This window comes from Drosophila kikkawai, chromosome X (assembly GCF_030179895.1).
Source record: "Drosophila kikkawai strain 14028-0561.14 chromosome X, DkikHiC1v2, whole genome shotgun sequence".
Taxonomy (NCBI): Eukaryota; Metazoa; Arthropoda; class Insecta; order Diptera; family Drosophilidae; genus Drosophila; species Drosophila kikkawai.
In genome coordinates, this window is record NC_091733.1 from 25751467 (window position 1) to 25769304 (window position 17838).

General features: G+C 33.7%; 3 protein-coding genes across 4 annotated transcripts in view; 2 read left to right on the plus strand and 1 right to left on the minus strand.

Annotated features, from left to right (window-relative positions):
- Setd3 (SET domain containing 3) overlaps positions 1-17838 on the minus strand; it is a 77070-nt gene that overhangs the window by 43456 nt on the left and 15776 nt on the right. The window contains exon 2 of the mRNA XM_017174959.3: positions 5932-6072. The gene's annotated coding sequence lies outside the window, so the exon portion shown is untranslated. The remainder of the gene's footprint in view (positions 1-5931; positions 6073-17838) is intronic.
- Positions 1-17838, plus strand: part of mew (multiple edematous wings) — a 50327-nt gene that overhangs the window by 17780 nt on the left and 14709 nt on the right. The gene's annotated exons all lie outside the window — the stretch shown is intronic.
- Positions 9021-10461, plus strand: LOC108080295 (uncharacterized). The gene is made up of 2 exons (XM_070288248.1): positions 9021-9459; positions 10335-10461. The coding sequence occupies exons 1-2, from the start codon at positions 9112-9114 to the stop codon at positions 10347-10349; spliced, it is 363 nt and encodes a 120-aa protein (XP_070144349.1). The 5' UTR covers positions 9021-9111; the 3' UTR covers positions 10350-10461.

Below are 17838 nucleotides of genomic sequence, written 5' to 3' on the forward strand. Positions count from 1 at the left end.
TATTTTATACATTTACCGATCGCTTCTATGGCAGCTATAAGATATAGTTGTCCGATTTTTATGAAATTTATACCAAAATTCTAGAATAATAAAAAAAACGTATATCTCAGAGTAAATAAAAATGCGTTGAAAAACAACGAAGCTATAATTTTATTTCTATTAATTTCTCGATCGTTCCTATGGCAGCTATATCATATAGTCGTCCGATTTTCATAAAATTTTTACCAAAATTCTGGAATAATATAAAATGGCTATATCTCAAAAATGATGCAAAAATATTGAAAAACAGCCAAGTTATACTTTTTTTTCTAAAAATTTATCAAACATTTGTATGGCAGCTATATGATATAGTCGTCCGATCCGGCCCGTTCCGACATATATAGCAGTGAGAGCATATAGAAGACTATATGCAAAGTTTCATTCAGATAGCTTTAAAACTGAGGGACTAGTTTGCGTAGAAACAGACAGACAGACAGACGGACAGACGGACAGACAGACAGACGGACAGACGGACAGACAGACAGACGGACAGACGGACATGGCTAGATCGACTCGGCTGTTGATGCTGATCAAGAATATATATACTTTATAGGGTCGGAAACGTCTCCTTCACTGCGTTGCAAACTTCTGACTGAAATTATAATACCCTGCAAGGGTATAAAAAGTTTCCAGAGACCTAAAAGTCTCCAGATAATTTAATTAGAGGAATCTCTAAGAAATATAATATCAAAGTCTTAGAAAATATTATAAAATAGTATATAGGCTATTAATATATTTTTAATATATTTTTAATATATTTTGAATATATTTGTAAGATATTTTTAATATATTTTATAATATCTTTTAATATAATATATTAAATAATATAATTTAAGACTTTTATATTATATTCAAAAGAGTTTTTTTTTAGGTATCTAAATAATTAAATCATTTCAGAGATTTTTCTCTCCAACGATTTTCTCCCAATCTTTATCTGTATCTCTTCTCCATCGTTTTCTCTGGCTAATTCCAGATTTTTGATTTTTGTATATTTTTTTGTATAATTTTTATATTCTTTTAATATCTTGGGCGTTGTTCCCTTTTTGGCATTCCCTTTTCATCTTCTTCGTATGCCTTAAACCCACCTTTATTTATCTTTTTTTTTTTATTATTAATTTTTGCAGCCAACCGAGTCGCATTCCTTTCATGTTTTAAGGCAAATTCGAAATAAAACCAAAACATCAAAAATTTGAAGGCGCGTTCAAGGCCGCGAAAGAAACTGAAAAAGTGGAAAGGGTATAGCCATTAGATGGCAGGCGTGATAAGTCCAAAAATTAATCGGATTTCGATTTGAGTAACGCCCCCTCTACCCCTCCTACATATATATATTTTTTTCTGGGGCGTTCTGCTGCCTAGCCAGCTGTGCGAAAAATCAACGAAAATCGAAACTCAACTGACCAGGGGCTACTGTTTAATTTCCCTTTTTTGTTGGTAGCCAATCGAGGGGAAAATCCCAAGCCAGGGGGAAAAGGGGGTGAAGCAGGGGTGACACATACGGAAGCGTCAACATCCATTAGCCACAGGCCACTGAGCCAATTAGCCAACTTTGTGTGTGTGTTCGCCAACAGCCACCCCCGAGATGGATGGAAAACCACTCGAAACTCTGCACACATAATGCAATTACACTTGAAGAAAAAATTCTAGAAATTGGGAAATATTTTATAGAAAATGTATTTCTAAATTTTAATATATATATTATATAATATTATATATATTATATAATATTATATATATTATATAATATTATATATATTATATAATATTATATATATTATAAAATATAAAAAATCTTAAAAAAAAAACATTAAAATTACAAAAAAAAATATATATATATTTTTTTTTTAAATTTATTCCCTTATAAATTAAGAATTATATAATAATTTTAAATTATTTTCGTTAAACAAATTTAATCTCTGTGTTCAAATTCTACGCCCGTGGCCTGTCATCACTTTCGCTGTTTTGCCCCAAAGGAAAATCTGGCCAATTACCCGAGGGGCGGGAACATCGCCAGAGGTGGTGGAGGAGGGGTTGAGGGGGGGGAGATGAACCCGGGCTGCCTTCGAGCCTTAGATGGTTGTCTTTAATTAGCAGGCAGCCACAAACGAATCGGATCGCCTTGGATTGCATCAATGCCCCCGATGCACCGATACACCGATCTTCGATCTCCAAGTTATTTCATCAATGACATTTAAGGCTTCATTAAAAGTCCTGCAAACGGGCGTGACCTTATTTGGTGACCAAGAGCAAAGAGGGGGGAGGAGGTTGAAGGAGGTATTAAAGCTCACAAGGAACCGAAAGGGAGGACGATCTCTAAGGCCGCCAATCGCATAAATTTCATTTGATTGGAAGAGAGCTTCGGAGTTTTAACGCTAACGAGCTCAGCGATGGCAGCGTGATACTAACTTGGCTTAAATCAATTTTTATTTTAATATATATAGTAATTTATTTAGGGATTAAGGGGAATTTAGAGAATTTTAAATGTAGTTTAAATGGTTTTTTTATGGGTATTTTTAGGTCTTTGTATGTAAATTTAAACCTAATTTTAAGTAAATAAAATGTTTTAAAAAGTGAAGCCCAATTATGGTTCAAAGAAAAGGGTTTAAATATATTTTTAGCTCATAAAAAATATATTTTAAAGATGTTTTTTTTATCAATGTTTTGATTTTCTATCTAAATATTTATTTTTTGGGTATTTTTGGCATTTATATGTAGCTTGACTTCGATTAATAATATTTTTATAAAATTATTTATCACATATATAAATTTCTCGCTATAATTTGTGCACAGATCACAATCTCTATGCTCCAATTTTTGCTATCTTATCGTTGGTGCGGCATAAACATGAGATTATTATTATTATGACTGGATTTCAGGACAAAAACTGAGTCATTGCATAAATGAGTAATATTCTGCATATCTCGGATATTTCATCAGACGAAAATAGACAATTCCCCAATGTTAAATACTTGTAATAATAAAAATAACCTCCCTTATTTTATCGTATCAGAAAGGGCTCTGGTTATCTTTTACGATGATTTATTATGATAGTCTTTTACCTTATCATAAATATATGGTATATATATATTTGTATCTTAAAGCTATACAAAATTTTCCTTTCCTGTATCGCTTTAGATCATTTTATTGTTTGATTTTTGGCTTAAGCCTCGATTATTAATTGCAATCATTATTATATATTTATAATAATGAGCTTAAAATGATTTAAATTTGATAAAAAAATATAAGACCTTTTTTAAAATTATTTTTAAAGGTTTTGTATACTACTAATAGTTATTTTATTTTCAATTAATATTTTTAAAGGTTTTTTTTTATATAAATAATATAATAAATATATAATAATATACTAAATATATAATAATATACTAAATATATAATAATATAATAAATATATTATAATAATAATATAACTCTTAAAATCAATTGAAATTACATCAAAATGTCATAACCCCATCAAAAATATTCCCTTTTTCCTGTAAAAAAAAAATTTCTTTTTAATTCTCCGTGTCACGTTGCGTATTGTGTCATCTCTAACAAAAGAAAAAAAATACAAAAGAAATAAAAAAATAATATAAAAAACAGAAACAGAAGCGATTTCAGCTAAGCATCTTCTGCTGCTGCCTTCGGCCTGACTCCTGGTGGTGGCAGGCCACCATTAAAAATGCAAGTTGCCCGGCCAGTTGGCAGTCGTCGCTTACAAAGAGGCTAAGGAGCTCGTTTCGCTTTTACTTAACATTTGAAGCCTTTGCGCCGCTAATTGGCTGAAAATACCAAAAATGGCAATGCATGACGACGACAATTCCCTCCCCGCCGGCTGGCAAAAGGAGCAAAAGCAATGCCCAAGCCAAGTCAAGCCAAGAAGGGGGAGTTTGTGTTAGGTTTGCAAGTAAAGTTTATATAGGAAACACAGACAAGGCCGATAAATCTATATTTATTTGATTATAATTGTATATTTTTGAAAAAAATTTAAAAATTTATAAAATTCTGCAAAAAAAAATTACAACAACCCTAGCTAGATCAAAAATTAAAATCTTATTATTTAAAAACTTAACTTAAAAAGAAGAGGTATATTCTTTTTATTCTTAGACTTTACTTAAAAGGTTCCTGGCCAATTTTTAACCTAAGAATATAAAGCAATAGAGTTCATTCAATTTTAATTAAATTTCACAAAAGTCCCTGCATTAATTTCCACCAATAACAAGGATTATATCCTGCAAGAGATCTCCTTAATAAGCAACCGCCCCCCCGTCGTGGTTTTTTTTTCGCTCTTAATTGACGGTTCCCTCCTGGGCTGACATTTCCCATTTTCAGTGGGCGGTAAAACAATGCAATATTATAAATAAATAATATTTATTTGCGCTGCCATCGATTGCGTGGGCCGCAACAGCAGCAACTGCCTGCGTGGGTGCCGCCAGGCTCTAAAGGCTTTTTCCCAAAAAAAAAAAAGAAGGGGAAAGGGTAAACTCCAAACTGGCAAATCGCGGGGCGTGCATCTGCAACATGCAACTTCGATCGTCGCAGCGATCGTCGATCAGTGTTGACACAAAAAAAAAACAGAATATATATATTTCAAAATAAAAAAAAAACTTAAGAAAAGCTAAAAAGTAAATATATCAAATCTTTTAAAATAAATATAAATATACATGTTTTTTATAATATTTCATATATTTATATTTTTCAGTTTTCCTTAAGTTTTATTTCTCAACTTTTACCTAACCATTCTCCTTTTTTTTTCTTATCTTATCCAAGCCTATAACTTTGATATCGTCAGGCCTTGGTTGCCCTTCAACCTGTATTATCTATAGATATAGCCACATTCCAGGCAGTTCGTTTTTGCCTAAAGTGAGCTCTATTAAGTAGTAAAAACTTAAAAAAAAAATATATCAACTTTAACTATAAAGAAAGATTTATTTAATATTTATTTTGTAATATATTTTTTATATATATTATTTATTTCCTTATTATTTTATTTAATCTCCTAATATTCCTGACTTTTTTCCCGCCAATTCTTCAGCACTTTTTTGAGTGCTTCCTAAGCCTGTCTTGGCTTTCTTTCTTCCTTCGGTGTCTGCTGGCTCCTTGTTGTTGTTGTTGCCAATAAAAAAGCGACAGCAAACAATTTAAATTTGAATTTAAATTAGCTGCTGGCCAGCGACACCAAAAGGAAAAAAATCCAGAAAGTGGAGCTGCATCCCTGAGATACATATCAAGCAAAGTCTAAGATCACGAGAGGCTGCTACCTCTGTGACTTTTGGGAAGGAAAATATTATAATTTAGGTCAGGCAGAGTTTGCAAGAAATAGTAATAAATTAGATATATTAAAAATAAAAAAATAAATAAATATATATCGAAAATTATATTATATTTGATTTTTTGATATAATATAGTTCGAACTTTGTTGTTTTGGAAGATAATATCACTATTTAAACATATTTTGAGTCAGTAATAATTTAATACTTTTTATAATTTGTCTTAAATTTTGTAAATATTTAAATATATATTTTATCTCACTTATCGATTTACAAATTAATTATTTTTTCCCCCACTTTTGACTCGTTGCAGGTATGTAACTCCGCACAAGCTTTAACCCATTGCTGCCTGCAGCTGTGATTAATTAAGGCGCATTGTGGTCTCTCGATAACAATGCAAAATAAATAAACAAAACGTGAAAAAGCAAACAAACAAATGGACCCCACTGACAGTTTGCATTTAAATGTCAATCAGCGCCAAAGAAAGAGAAAAAGTGACAGCAATGCGACTGCGTGCGTGCGGGTGGCGATCTCGTGGTGGTGCTTTTGATGTTAATGTCTCGGTTAATGGTGGTGGTTTCATTACTATAGCTCTAAATATATTTTATATATATGTATATATTCTTACCTGGGGTCGCCTAATGCGATTTTGACAAATAAATTCATCAACACTTCCGCTGACAACTGGCAGATGAGGCAGGCAGGCAGCCACACAACGCCAACTACTGCAAAACTGCAACTGCAACTTCAATTGCAGTCAGTCAAGGCACTGAAAAAAATAATAGCATAGGTTAGTCAATTTATAAAAATATATTTTTTAGTTTTAAAAACAAATAATACATATTTTTTAAAGGTTTTTTAAGTAAAAAGATATACTTAAAAAATTACAGATACTTTTCTTATATTTATCTAGATTTTATAGTGAGTTTTCTATAATTTTATTTGATTGTATCAACAATATTTTAATATATTCTTCAAGCTGAAAATATATTTTTAAAGGCTCTAAAAAGCAGAAAAATGATATATATATAGTTAAAATTTTCTCTAAGTGCATTTAACTTGTGGAAAATGTTAACAACAGCAGCAACAGGCAAACGCATTTGAATTTCAAATTTGAGCACATTTAACGAGCATTCGCCTGGACAGAACAGCAGTTGTAGTTGCATTTAAGTTGGTTTTTTTTTTGGGAGAAGGAAGAGGTGGCTGAGGTGGCTGTGGTGGTGGTGCTGCTGCAGTGGCTCCCCAGTAGTGGTTGTTGCTGTTGGCGGCCTGCCATGTCGACGCTCATCAGGCTGACAGCTCTGGCAGAGCGATAAATTCAGGCAAAGAGCCTAAGCCACTCAAATTCGCTGTAAGAATTCACAAAGTTAATTGAGCATGCAAAGAGATCAGATTCCACCACGCCTGCGCGCCCTTTAAAAAATAAGGCACTGAGGGAAAAAATTTTATATAAAAGGAGAGAACTCTAAAAATAAAAAGACAAAGCTGTAACTTTGTTTATAAATTTCTAAAAAGCAAAAAACTTGCCTTTGCTTCAACTGGGGGTACTTAATGTTAAGCTGGTGGAAAGAATAATTTATTAATTTACCCCTATTTTTCTGCCAGTGCATGTTGAAGGTTCTGTAGGTTCGGCCTCAATTTGCAGAGTCAACAGAAAATGCACAGAGAACTTGCGAGCTCACAAAAAAAAAAAAAAAAAAAAAAAAAAAAAAATGAAAAGGGCGTGCAAACTAACAGAATTTTGAATGTACTCGCCACACATCTGGGTATGTGAATATCTGAGTATTGGAATATCTGAGTATCCAAGTATTTGAATAACTCTGAGTATGTGAGTAAATAAGTTTCTGGGTATTTTAGTATCTAAATAACTGAGTATCTGAGTATCCAAATAACTGAGTATACGACAGGCTGAGTATACGACTGGCTGAGTATTAGAGTATCTAAGTATCTGACTTATTATCCGAGTATCTAAATATCTCAATATCTGAATGTCTCAGTATCTAAATATCTCAGTATCTAAATATCTGAGTATCTAAGTACCTAAGAATCAAAGTGTCTGAATACCAAGTATACCCGTATTCGAGTGTAGGCGTTGCAGATAAGCAAATTCAATGCGACCCATAAAAGTCAGCGAACCTAATGAACTTGCAAATGTTTACGACTGTGTTTGCTAGAATTTCCATTGATTTTCCCCGAGAGCAGGCGCTGCTCTGGTGAATTTGTAAGAATTTGCTTTGATTCTACAACCAAGATTCAGACAGCTTATCGCTAAGCCCACGGACTACAAGTATTTTTATAGCCAAAGAGGTTAAGCTCGACATGTTCTGAGCTCTATAACATAAAATCTTACAAATTCTTCACATAAAATCCCTTTGAATGAAATGTATTGTCTTATTTTAAATGAACCAACGATAATCTTTAGTATTTCCTGGTACTTTAACACAAATAAATCTTTTTAGATCGAAATTCCCCAAAATCTCATTCCTTGTTCATTAGTGTTTTCCCCGGGGTGGTTATTCTGCAAACCAAATCGAATTGAAAACGAATACCAAATTGATTGCCTCCTCCGGATGCCATGAATTTTCCAACCAACAAACAAACGGCGAGTTCACGAAATAATAAACAACGCCGGATCGCATATAGTAATAAGTAAACTCTCGACCAGTCCAACCATAAAATGAGGCGATACGGATTAGAGTTCAATAGCGATGCGAACATAACAATTATGATTGCCAAGCGTCCGCTCTGGGAATATGCATATATATACCATATATACTTTATATATGTGTATTCCCGCCGGCCCACTTACAATTTTCGATTTGTTTCTTCGATTTTCGATCGGGCTTGCTACCAAAAAAAAAAAAAATCAGCCCTCTACTAATAGCTGATAGCGGCTATCGGAAAGAAGCTTTGCCGCATAGCCCCCAAAAGGCATGACCCACTTCCAAAGTCAGGGGTTGGGGCAAGCATAAGTGGAAGGGGGAGAGGCAACAAATATAAACCAGGAAGCTATATCTATTAGATAGCAGATATTATCTAATGAACATATGTTGCTTTTATATCTTACAATAGATTTTGTGTTGTAAATTTTCATATAAAAATAAAGGTTTTTTCTTTAAAACATATTTTAATAACAATAACTTTGTAGATTCTAGTGTCATAACAGCATAATGGAAGAGATAAACATAAAAAATATGATTTAAAAATTTATATTTTTTAAAATATATAAATAAAGAGTGTTTCTGTTGCTCTACTTGTAATCATTTTTACTTTTACTTTATTTTTATTTTGTAAATGTGGAAAATTACAATATTTCCCAGTGTCATACCTGTATAATAACTAAAATTCAAATTAATCTGATGAGATTATATATAATACAATAAAATAACAATAAATAGTTATTTGGGGTGTATTAAGCCGCAGATTATTTGGGAAAATATATATCCAGATAAATAAATATTTTAGGTAGTTCTCATTTGTTTGAACAGCTGCCTATACTCTCCGAGTTCGTTTTGCTTATTTGTTTGGGTCTCCCTGTTGGTTTTTTCCCATTTTTTTTTTTTTGCATTTTTGATAAGAGAATTTTTAAAGTGTGAAAATTTAATCAAATTTGGCATTGATAGGCGCGATAATGTTGGGTTTATGCGTCTGCAAAGTATGAAGTAAATATAGGAAATTCAACGCTGAAATTGTTTTAAAAAGATTCAACTAGATTTCACAGAAAAATCTGTCCTGAAACCCAGTGAAAGGTATAACTTCAACACAATATCTTCATTTAAAAAAACTCCAACTTAGACACTCCAACTCAATGTCGGTGTCCTTGGAAGGATCGTTCATTAACGAAAGCAGCACCGATGAACAGCAACCGGAAGCCACCGAGAATCTGGATGCGGTTGATGTGGATGTGGAACAGGCCCAGATAACGGAGCCACTGGAAGAGGAAGTGTGGATGAGCCTGCACGGTTTCCAGGATGGCGAGGATGACCACCTGTTGGTTATCTTTTCATTCTACTGTTCACTATCCGATTTCCGCCAGGTACCCGGCGGCCTGGAGTTACGCTTCACCTCTCCAGAGCACCTGGAACGGGGTTGCCTATTGGCCAAGAGATTTGTGGCCAATAAAATGCCACTCCACTGGCATCTGGGGCGACTGGAGGTAAGCTCGGAGAATGCCATTGTTGGGAGTCTTCATGGCAAGATGAGCTTTTTTCGCAAGTTGCGACGGGCCTTCGCCAACTACTTTCAGTAGTGGTAATTGTTTTCAAAAATGTTTTAATCCTAGTATTAAAAATCCGATTCAAAAGAAAATTGGAAAATTCAGGAATGTTGTTTGGGAATATTAAATGTTGTAGAAAGTTTAAGAATTTAAATTCCAATACCTATTTGCGCAGTGTTCTTGAACCTTTTTAAATGTTGTTGAAAACTGTTGTTGAAAATTCGACAAATTGCTCACTAAATCTTATATTCATTTTGAAATGCTACCAAACTTATTGAATATTTAAAAAATTTAAATAAATTATTGTTAAAAATTTCCACAATTCAACAAATACTTTCTTCAGTTCAACAATTTATTTTAAACCCAAATCTTATAGGATAAAATTCCATAAAAAAAAAGCAAGAATCAGCTCTCAAAATCGAGTGTTTATAAACCTTTATAATACCACCCATAAAATATGGGATTTTTCCCTTTGGTGTAAGTGGTCCCTATGGTGGCATAAAATGATAGTCCCAAATAAACAATTTCCATTCAGAGAGTTCCGAGTTGATTTTCTCATACAATATGGAAACATCAGCAAATATGTGTGTGACGGTCACTCAATATGGAAATTTAAGACCCGCAACAACAACATGTTGCTGATGATCAAACATCGCATTAAATATATAATTTACCACCCTCCGCCAAAAATTAAACTGAAAATTTTCCGAAAAACTCCGCGACGGGGTGAGGCCGTAAATAAAATGCTCATATTGCCAGAGTCTTCAATTAAAACTCATTAACATAATGGCCTAAAACCGCACTCGCACTACCAGAGCCGCCAAATGTGACAAAAATAAAGCAATAACACAGAGGGGACCGTGGCGGGGCCCGCCTTCAAAGTGAATTTACTTGTCAGTGTCGTCGCATGTAATTTATGCAAATTTTATGCGCACACCACCGAAAAGCAAAGCAAGCTCAACAAAAAAAAAAAAAAAAAAAAAAAATAGTAATAATAAAATAAAATGTACTAAAGAGAAGAAAAGAAAAACATTAAACGCAACGCACGCAGAATTTGTTGGCTGTTTCTCATTGTTTTTATTGCTGTTTATATTTCTGTTTTTCGCAGGGTGGGATGGGGGTTGTGTCGTTTTCATTTTGGTTTATGGTGACATAATTAAAATTTATACGACTTTACAGCCCGCATTTTTTCAGTGGAAGGCTGTCGCCTCTCATACTCCCCTTTCTTGAAGTATTCGCTCTCTTTGGGAGAGTTCTATGTGTTACGTCTTGGAGGTCCATCGATAACTTATCAACTATAATAATAATAATAAAAATTGTGCAACCGATAAAAAAGTTACTGGCTACTTTAAGCTAAGTGTTTTTACTTATAGGTTAATCTCTAGGTAATTATCGTGTGCTAACAAGGGTTTATAGGGTTTTTAGTGCTAACGTAGGTTGAAAATTTTAATCAATAAAAAATTCAAATTAAAAGAATTTCTGGTTAAAGAAAATTAATAAGTTAAAAATAAGTAATTCCCCAAGTTAGCTTTCTGTAATGATTTTATTATATGTCTAAAATAAATTATTTTATATTTAATTTAATTATATTATACATAAATTTATTTATTTTATTTTATTAATTTAATGAAATATCAAATAGTTTAATTTAAAGCCTTTAATATTTATTATTTATATATATTTTATTCAAAATTCCCACTGTATCAGTGCCCACTGTAACCCAAAAATAAAGTTATGTTAAAATGTGAGTCAGTTGGGTTATCTTATCAGCTCCCCTTTTTATCTCTCTCTCTCTCTGTCACTCTCACACTCCCTTATTTTGGGGGCACGCCCCCGCCTAAGCGTTCCAGTGCCCCCTCTCTCTTTGGAAGGAACTGCTCGCTGTGTGTGGCCGCTCATGTCAGCCAGCGGCATGCTTATGCTTGTCCCTTGCACAATTTATTTCAAATCCAAATTCAAAGCCAGACAAAAACAACACTAAATTATGAAGAAGAAGAAGAATTGGAGGAGGAGGGAGGTGGGGCAGGAGAAGACCCCAATCCTGCCATCCCGCTTGCAACGCCAGCAGCAGAGTCTGTTTATTTATGCGCACGTTTCTCTTGGACTCTTCTTGATCCTCTCCACTCCCACCACAATTCGGATTTCTCTTGATCCTTTTGCTCTACTCTTTTGCTTGCACTGAGAGAATAAGATTTGGAGTTTTACTCTTGATTTAATTTAATATATTGTATTTTTATTTTTAAATAATTAAATTTGTATATTTTTTAATTTTATTTTGAAAGAATTTAAAATTAAAAAAAAAATTATAATAATAAATATTTAACCAAATAAAAATATTTATTAAGACCCTTAATTTTTCTCACTGTTTTTGGACTTTTCTTCTTCCTCTTCATCTGTTGCTGTTTGTAATTTACCTGCCAGCCAAACTGTTTTGTTTACCTATGCCGGCTTTTCCCCCGCACACACACACACCTTCCCTTCTTCTACCACCTTGATTCTGGATTCTCCTGCTCCTCCTTGTTGGCTCTTCTTCTTCAGTTGCCTTCCACTTACCGACCGCTATTATTCCTACTCTGCTTCATCATCGGCTTCACTTCTCCTTGCGTGTATTTGTTTACGGTGCCGGCTTCGTCTTTGTCATGAAAGGATAATAAAAAACGAAATTATGTTTAAATATGCCAATGTCCCCTCTATCTCGCGACCTCCATTTCCATCTACCTCTATATAGTACTATATCTCTATCTCTATCTCTATCTCCTGCATCTATCTCGCTCTTTTGGGGCATAGGCGTGTTAACGCTTTTATTGTCGCCATGTCATTGCCATAAATGTGTGCCATAAATGTACCACAGACCAACGCCCGTATAAAGAAGGAGATATTAGGGACATTGTGCAAGCAAATATCTCAATGTTCATACGTAAATGTATATATGTTTATACGATCCTTATCGGCGTCTTCATTGCCATCCTTATTTGGAACTGTTCATGTATTGGAGAGTTCCTTTAGGAGACTTCCATTTGAAGTGTTCACTTTGGTAGTGTTTTCCTTGGAGTGTTCACTTTTTAGTTCACTTTCGGAGGAGCAAGGTCACTCATATAACATCTCTTACTTCTCCATTTAGTCTTATTAATATTTAAAGCTTTATTAATATATTAATATAGACCGAAGATATTATCATCGATAGCCAGAATCACACTCCTTCAATATATCTCAGAAATTAATTGGATTGCTTCCATTAAAAGGCCAGCGATATTTATTGTTCAGTTTATCGAATTAATCAAGCATCCTCCTGCCTCCTTTCTCCTTCCCTTTTCCCCATTTCCAATTCCCCTTTTTCCAGTCGTCGGGCAACTACAAACTACAATTTGTTTACGAACAATTTATGAGCGGAGCAGCCCAAAAGTCATAAGGGGGCTAACAGTCAAACCTCGATATGTAGAACTTCAGATTGTCATTCTAATTTTTTAATAACAAAATGAATTACATATTTAACACTTCATAATTTTTATTTTAAATTTAAAATAACAATACTGGTTTCCTTTAGGAAGTTATTACTGTGGAGATTAAAGTTAGGCCCGAAGCTGCGCATGCGCGCCTTCTGCCAGAGACAAATTTCCGAATGCTGATCCAACCGCTTGACCTTGCCATCAATTCTCATAATGGAAATGGTTTGGGAAATGTGCTCTGTGCAGAGTTGCGGGGGGAAAATGGAAATGAAACCGCTGCTGGGCCGCTTTTTTCCCAATAATAACAACAACAAAACGACAAAATACTCGTACAAAATGCGATAAGCTGCAAAGCCGCGGGCCAATTTGTGCTACTTGGGTTACGTCCACCAAAAAAATAAAATAAAAAATGAGGAGGGATGCACACAGAGGTGCACTGAAAAAAATTGCATAAGCAATAATATAGAAATTAAACAAGTTTTTCTAGCTGTGCAAAAATTAAAAAAATATATAATAAAAAAATATAAAATAAAAAAATATATGATAAAAAAATATATAATAAAAAAAATATATAATAAAAAAATATATAATAAAAAAAATTATAATACAAAAAATATATAATAAAAATATATAATAAAAATATATATAAAGGGAAATATTATGTAGAAAATATTAAGCACAATTCAAAAAAAAAATCTCAAAACTAATTTAGAAACCTAATAAATTTTCAAAGTTTTCCAGAAAATCAGAGATCTTATATCAGTTAGAAAATCCTATAAAATATACATTATATAAACAAAAAAATATTCAAAATTTTTCCCAGTGTCCATAGACGAATGGATCGATGGATGGTGGGTTTGGTGCTTTTTGGATGTTTGGTTTTTTGGCTTTTTGGTGGTTTAGTGGCTTAGTTTCACGGCTGTGATGGGTAGGCGGCCGACCCGGCTACCGTGGCAATTTAACGCTCCAGTGGACGCATACCATATGCATGTAGATCGGCGGAGATATCTACATATATATGCATCTGTGTTTGACCCACAATTAATCAGAGCTCTGGCAGAGAGCTCGGCCACAGCTGCGCGAACGACGCACGAATATATATTTTGTTGTATTCAGTTTTAGGCAGAGTTATCAGTTAACACAAGGCCCAGATATCAGATCGGGGTTATTCGGCTGCATTTCCTGTATCAGTTTCCCATTTTAATTTATTTTTTTTTTTTTTAGCTAGCTGCTGGCCAAATTAACGAGCCGTGAGCGATGACCCAATCGAATATGGAGCGAGGTTGGGCCCCCCAAAAATGCGCAGTTTGCTACATTTTCCCAGAGTGCTTGTTTTTTTTTTTTTTTAGGCCCCTCATTAAAATGTTTGCCATTCAGAATTTATGACTACATTTTATCTAGTAAAAAAAACGTCTATTATTAATAATTATTTGTTATAATTATTCTTTAATTAGTAGACATTGTTCTATTATTTTATATGATCTCATATTTTAGTGTTTGGACTGTGGAAAAGCCCTGAAAATAAGTCTAAACTTGGCAAAACTTTTTATGATGGTATATAACACCTTAATACATAGTTTTAACAAGTTTCAGACTATTAGACTATCTAATCTTTTAGTTTTTAAAGGTCGGTATCAGGGTATTCAATATAGCGGCCTTTGAATTTTAAGCTTTTTTGCAGCATTTTTCGATGGCCCCTTCTCTTAGCCTCTTCTTTATACATATATATTAAATCATATATGTATATATAGTTTTAGTCTATTCTGGCTTCTTGTTAATGGACACATTATGTGCTTGACCCGCGGCGGAAGCGCGTGCCTGCCTCCCATTATGGTTTTAGATTCAGATTTGGATTTGGTTTTTGGTTCTCGATTTTTGGCTTTGCAAATTGAAACATCCGCGGATGTCGGGCCCTAATGGCAGCCAATGCCTTATAGAAAATTATGAATTAGAAAAAAAATAGAAAATGATTAACAGCCCTAAGGGAGCCCAACGAGAAGCCCTACCATTTGTGGGCATGACTTCATATTCGGACAAGAGATCTCGCGGCTTTTTATTTCTAACGCGCGTCACCGCGACACCTTGACATGCCACGCCTACAAAAAAACAGAAGAAAAAACTCCCCAAACAATGAATGACTTAACCAAATCCCATCAAATTATGCGCCTTCGGTGACTGCCCGTCTTGAATTTTAAGCCAGAAATGAAAGAAAACCCCGAAAACCGACAAATTTATTGAAGTATGTCTCGGGTCGGATGTATTTTTGTTGTGTATTTTGTAGTTTTTGAAGTGACAAAGTTAGGTTACGTACAATATATACCATATATCGTATAAATAATATCCAGCAGAGCTGAGTGGGAGCGTTGAAAGGGAGTGTCTTGGGGAATTATATATACATATATGTATGTTTATATATGAAATTGGATGCCAAATGTTACAGAATAAGGAATGCAAATATAAATGCTAAATTGACGGAATAATAATATTATTTCTTGGAAGGAAATTGTGTATAATTGTAAAAGGAGAAATGTTCAATGAGGAATTTGTTTGCCCAATATAAATATATGGAATTAATAATTAATTTCGAATATTATATTATTAATAATATATTTATTAATATATTTATATTATATGTATTAACGGAATAATGATTTCTATAATTCTCTCTTATTTCTATAATTCCCAAGTCTAATTTCCGACAATTCCAATTCCAATAATTTCAATTCCCACTCATTCCGCTCTACTACTTGATGGATGACTTTGACATTGAGCCCCCCCAAGTCCATGGGTGCGAGTGTCAAATCGTCAACGCGTTGTCGTCTTAATGCGCAAATTGAATTAGGCAATGGTAATTCCGTTGCTTCTGTGGCTTTTTCGTTCGGTTTGCGTATTATTTCTATTCGTAATTTGATTTCGACTTGCCCTGTCAGTTTACACATCGAACAATATACATACCAAGGTATATAAACAATAAACAATCGCCAATCGCATTCCAATTTGAGGCAACAGCAGCAGCAGCCTCCTCCAAAAGACAGCGGCAGCTGCAGGTAAACGACACCGCATGTCGCCTATCGTCGATGCCGATCGGACAGGTAACAAGACTCCGTCAGGTAGGAATACACTATACCAAACACACACACAACCACCATCCTGCATCCTCTCCAACCACTCCTATCCTGTTTCTCGCAGCAGGAAGTATCCTGCGAAAACAAAAGTCCCCGCTCGTTCTCTCTTCGAGCACGAGAAATACGTGCCTAACCTCGATTGGCCTGCGGGCATAATTAGGCCCTAGGTACATCTCACCTGGCCGGGATGGCGACAGCAACACCTTTTGGCACAATCAGCACAATCAGAGCCTTGCCGCTGGGCAAATAATATCTCAATCGCTTTGCAAATATACGATTTTACGATAACAATGAGTTCACTGAGCGAAATTTTAAGGGTATCGATAATATATTATATAATTTATATGATATTTAAGGGGTTTTACAATTTTAATTTAGGTTTAGCACTGGATTATAGGAAATAATTATTGATTTAGAAACTTTTGTTATAGAAACAGAAAGTTATAGAAGGTTATCGATATTATCGAAATAATATCAAAGTAAAATATCGATATTTATATCGAAAATATAACAAAGTAAAATATAATGAATAAAACAAAAAAGAAATATAGTTTATCCATTTTGTTCTTTCAAGTTGAACAACAACCTGAGTAATATTTTAAAATTTTAGCATATGATTCAGATTTGGTTAAATATCGTAAAAAACAAATATGGCCATAACAAAATGCGTCATTAGATGAGAATCTTATCTTACTTTTTGCCTCATTAGATGATTTTTCCAGCTAAAAGTGCGGCAAGTGCGAATGCGAAATAGGAACGGTATTTCCTCACCGGAAACCGGATCGCTCCCATCCCCCAACTGGGGTCTACTCCAGTGTCTCCATGAGATCCATAAATATTTACAGGGTTCACGGGGGTCACGAAAATGAATTGAAATTTTCTTGTGGCAGACAAACGATAATAAATAAATATGCAGAGAGGAGGAGGAGATGGAGATGGGAGTGTTCCGATGATGCTGCACCACTTAAGCATCTTTTTTTTTTTTTTTTTTTTGTATTTTGGGGATTCGAGCTGGTATCAAAGGGGGTGAAACACTTGGAAACACTTGTGATAATCATGACTAATAAGATACACAAACAGGGCACCCAATATAAGAAAGAATATCCGAAGACAAACACAGCTGGCTGGTTTTGGGGGGAATGGGGCCACAAGACCCCAGACCAGACAATAATGCAATTTGGGGGGTTACAAAAATAGCTCTCAAGTTAAACCCATTTAGATGGCAATCGAAAAAAATATATATAGGAGGAAATAGCAAGTGGAAAAATTCGTCTGACGTTGCAATGAAAATATAGTTTTGTTAGGGGGCAAAAATATGGCAGTAAAATTTATTTGAATTTTTAAGTTAGAATTTTTTTGTCTTAAAAAATAAATTAAGTAGTCAGACGTGCAGGTTGTAAAATCTATTTAATTTCTTGAAAATATAAGCTTAATTTTAATTTAAAATAAATGTAAAAAATATGTTTATTTAATTATATAATTTCATTTTATAATAAATATATTTTTGTTGGGTAAAAATTAATTTACCAATTTTTATAAACTTAAAAAAACATATGTAAAAGCCAGCAAAAATATTTTATAAGGTAATTTATTATTTATTATATTTTTTATATTTATTTAAGCTATTATTAAAAATTAAGCTTAGTTTTGGCAGAACTTTAATTGAATTTTAAGCTTAAATTTCTGAGATTTTATAATTATTTAATTATTTAAACTCCTTTATTTGACTTAAAAGAAAGTTCTTAAAT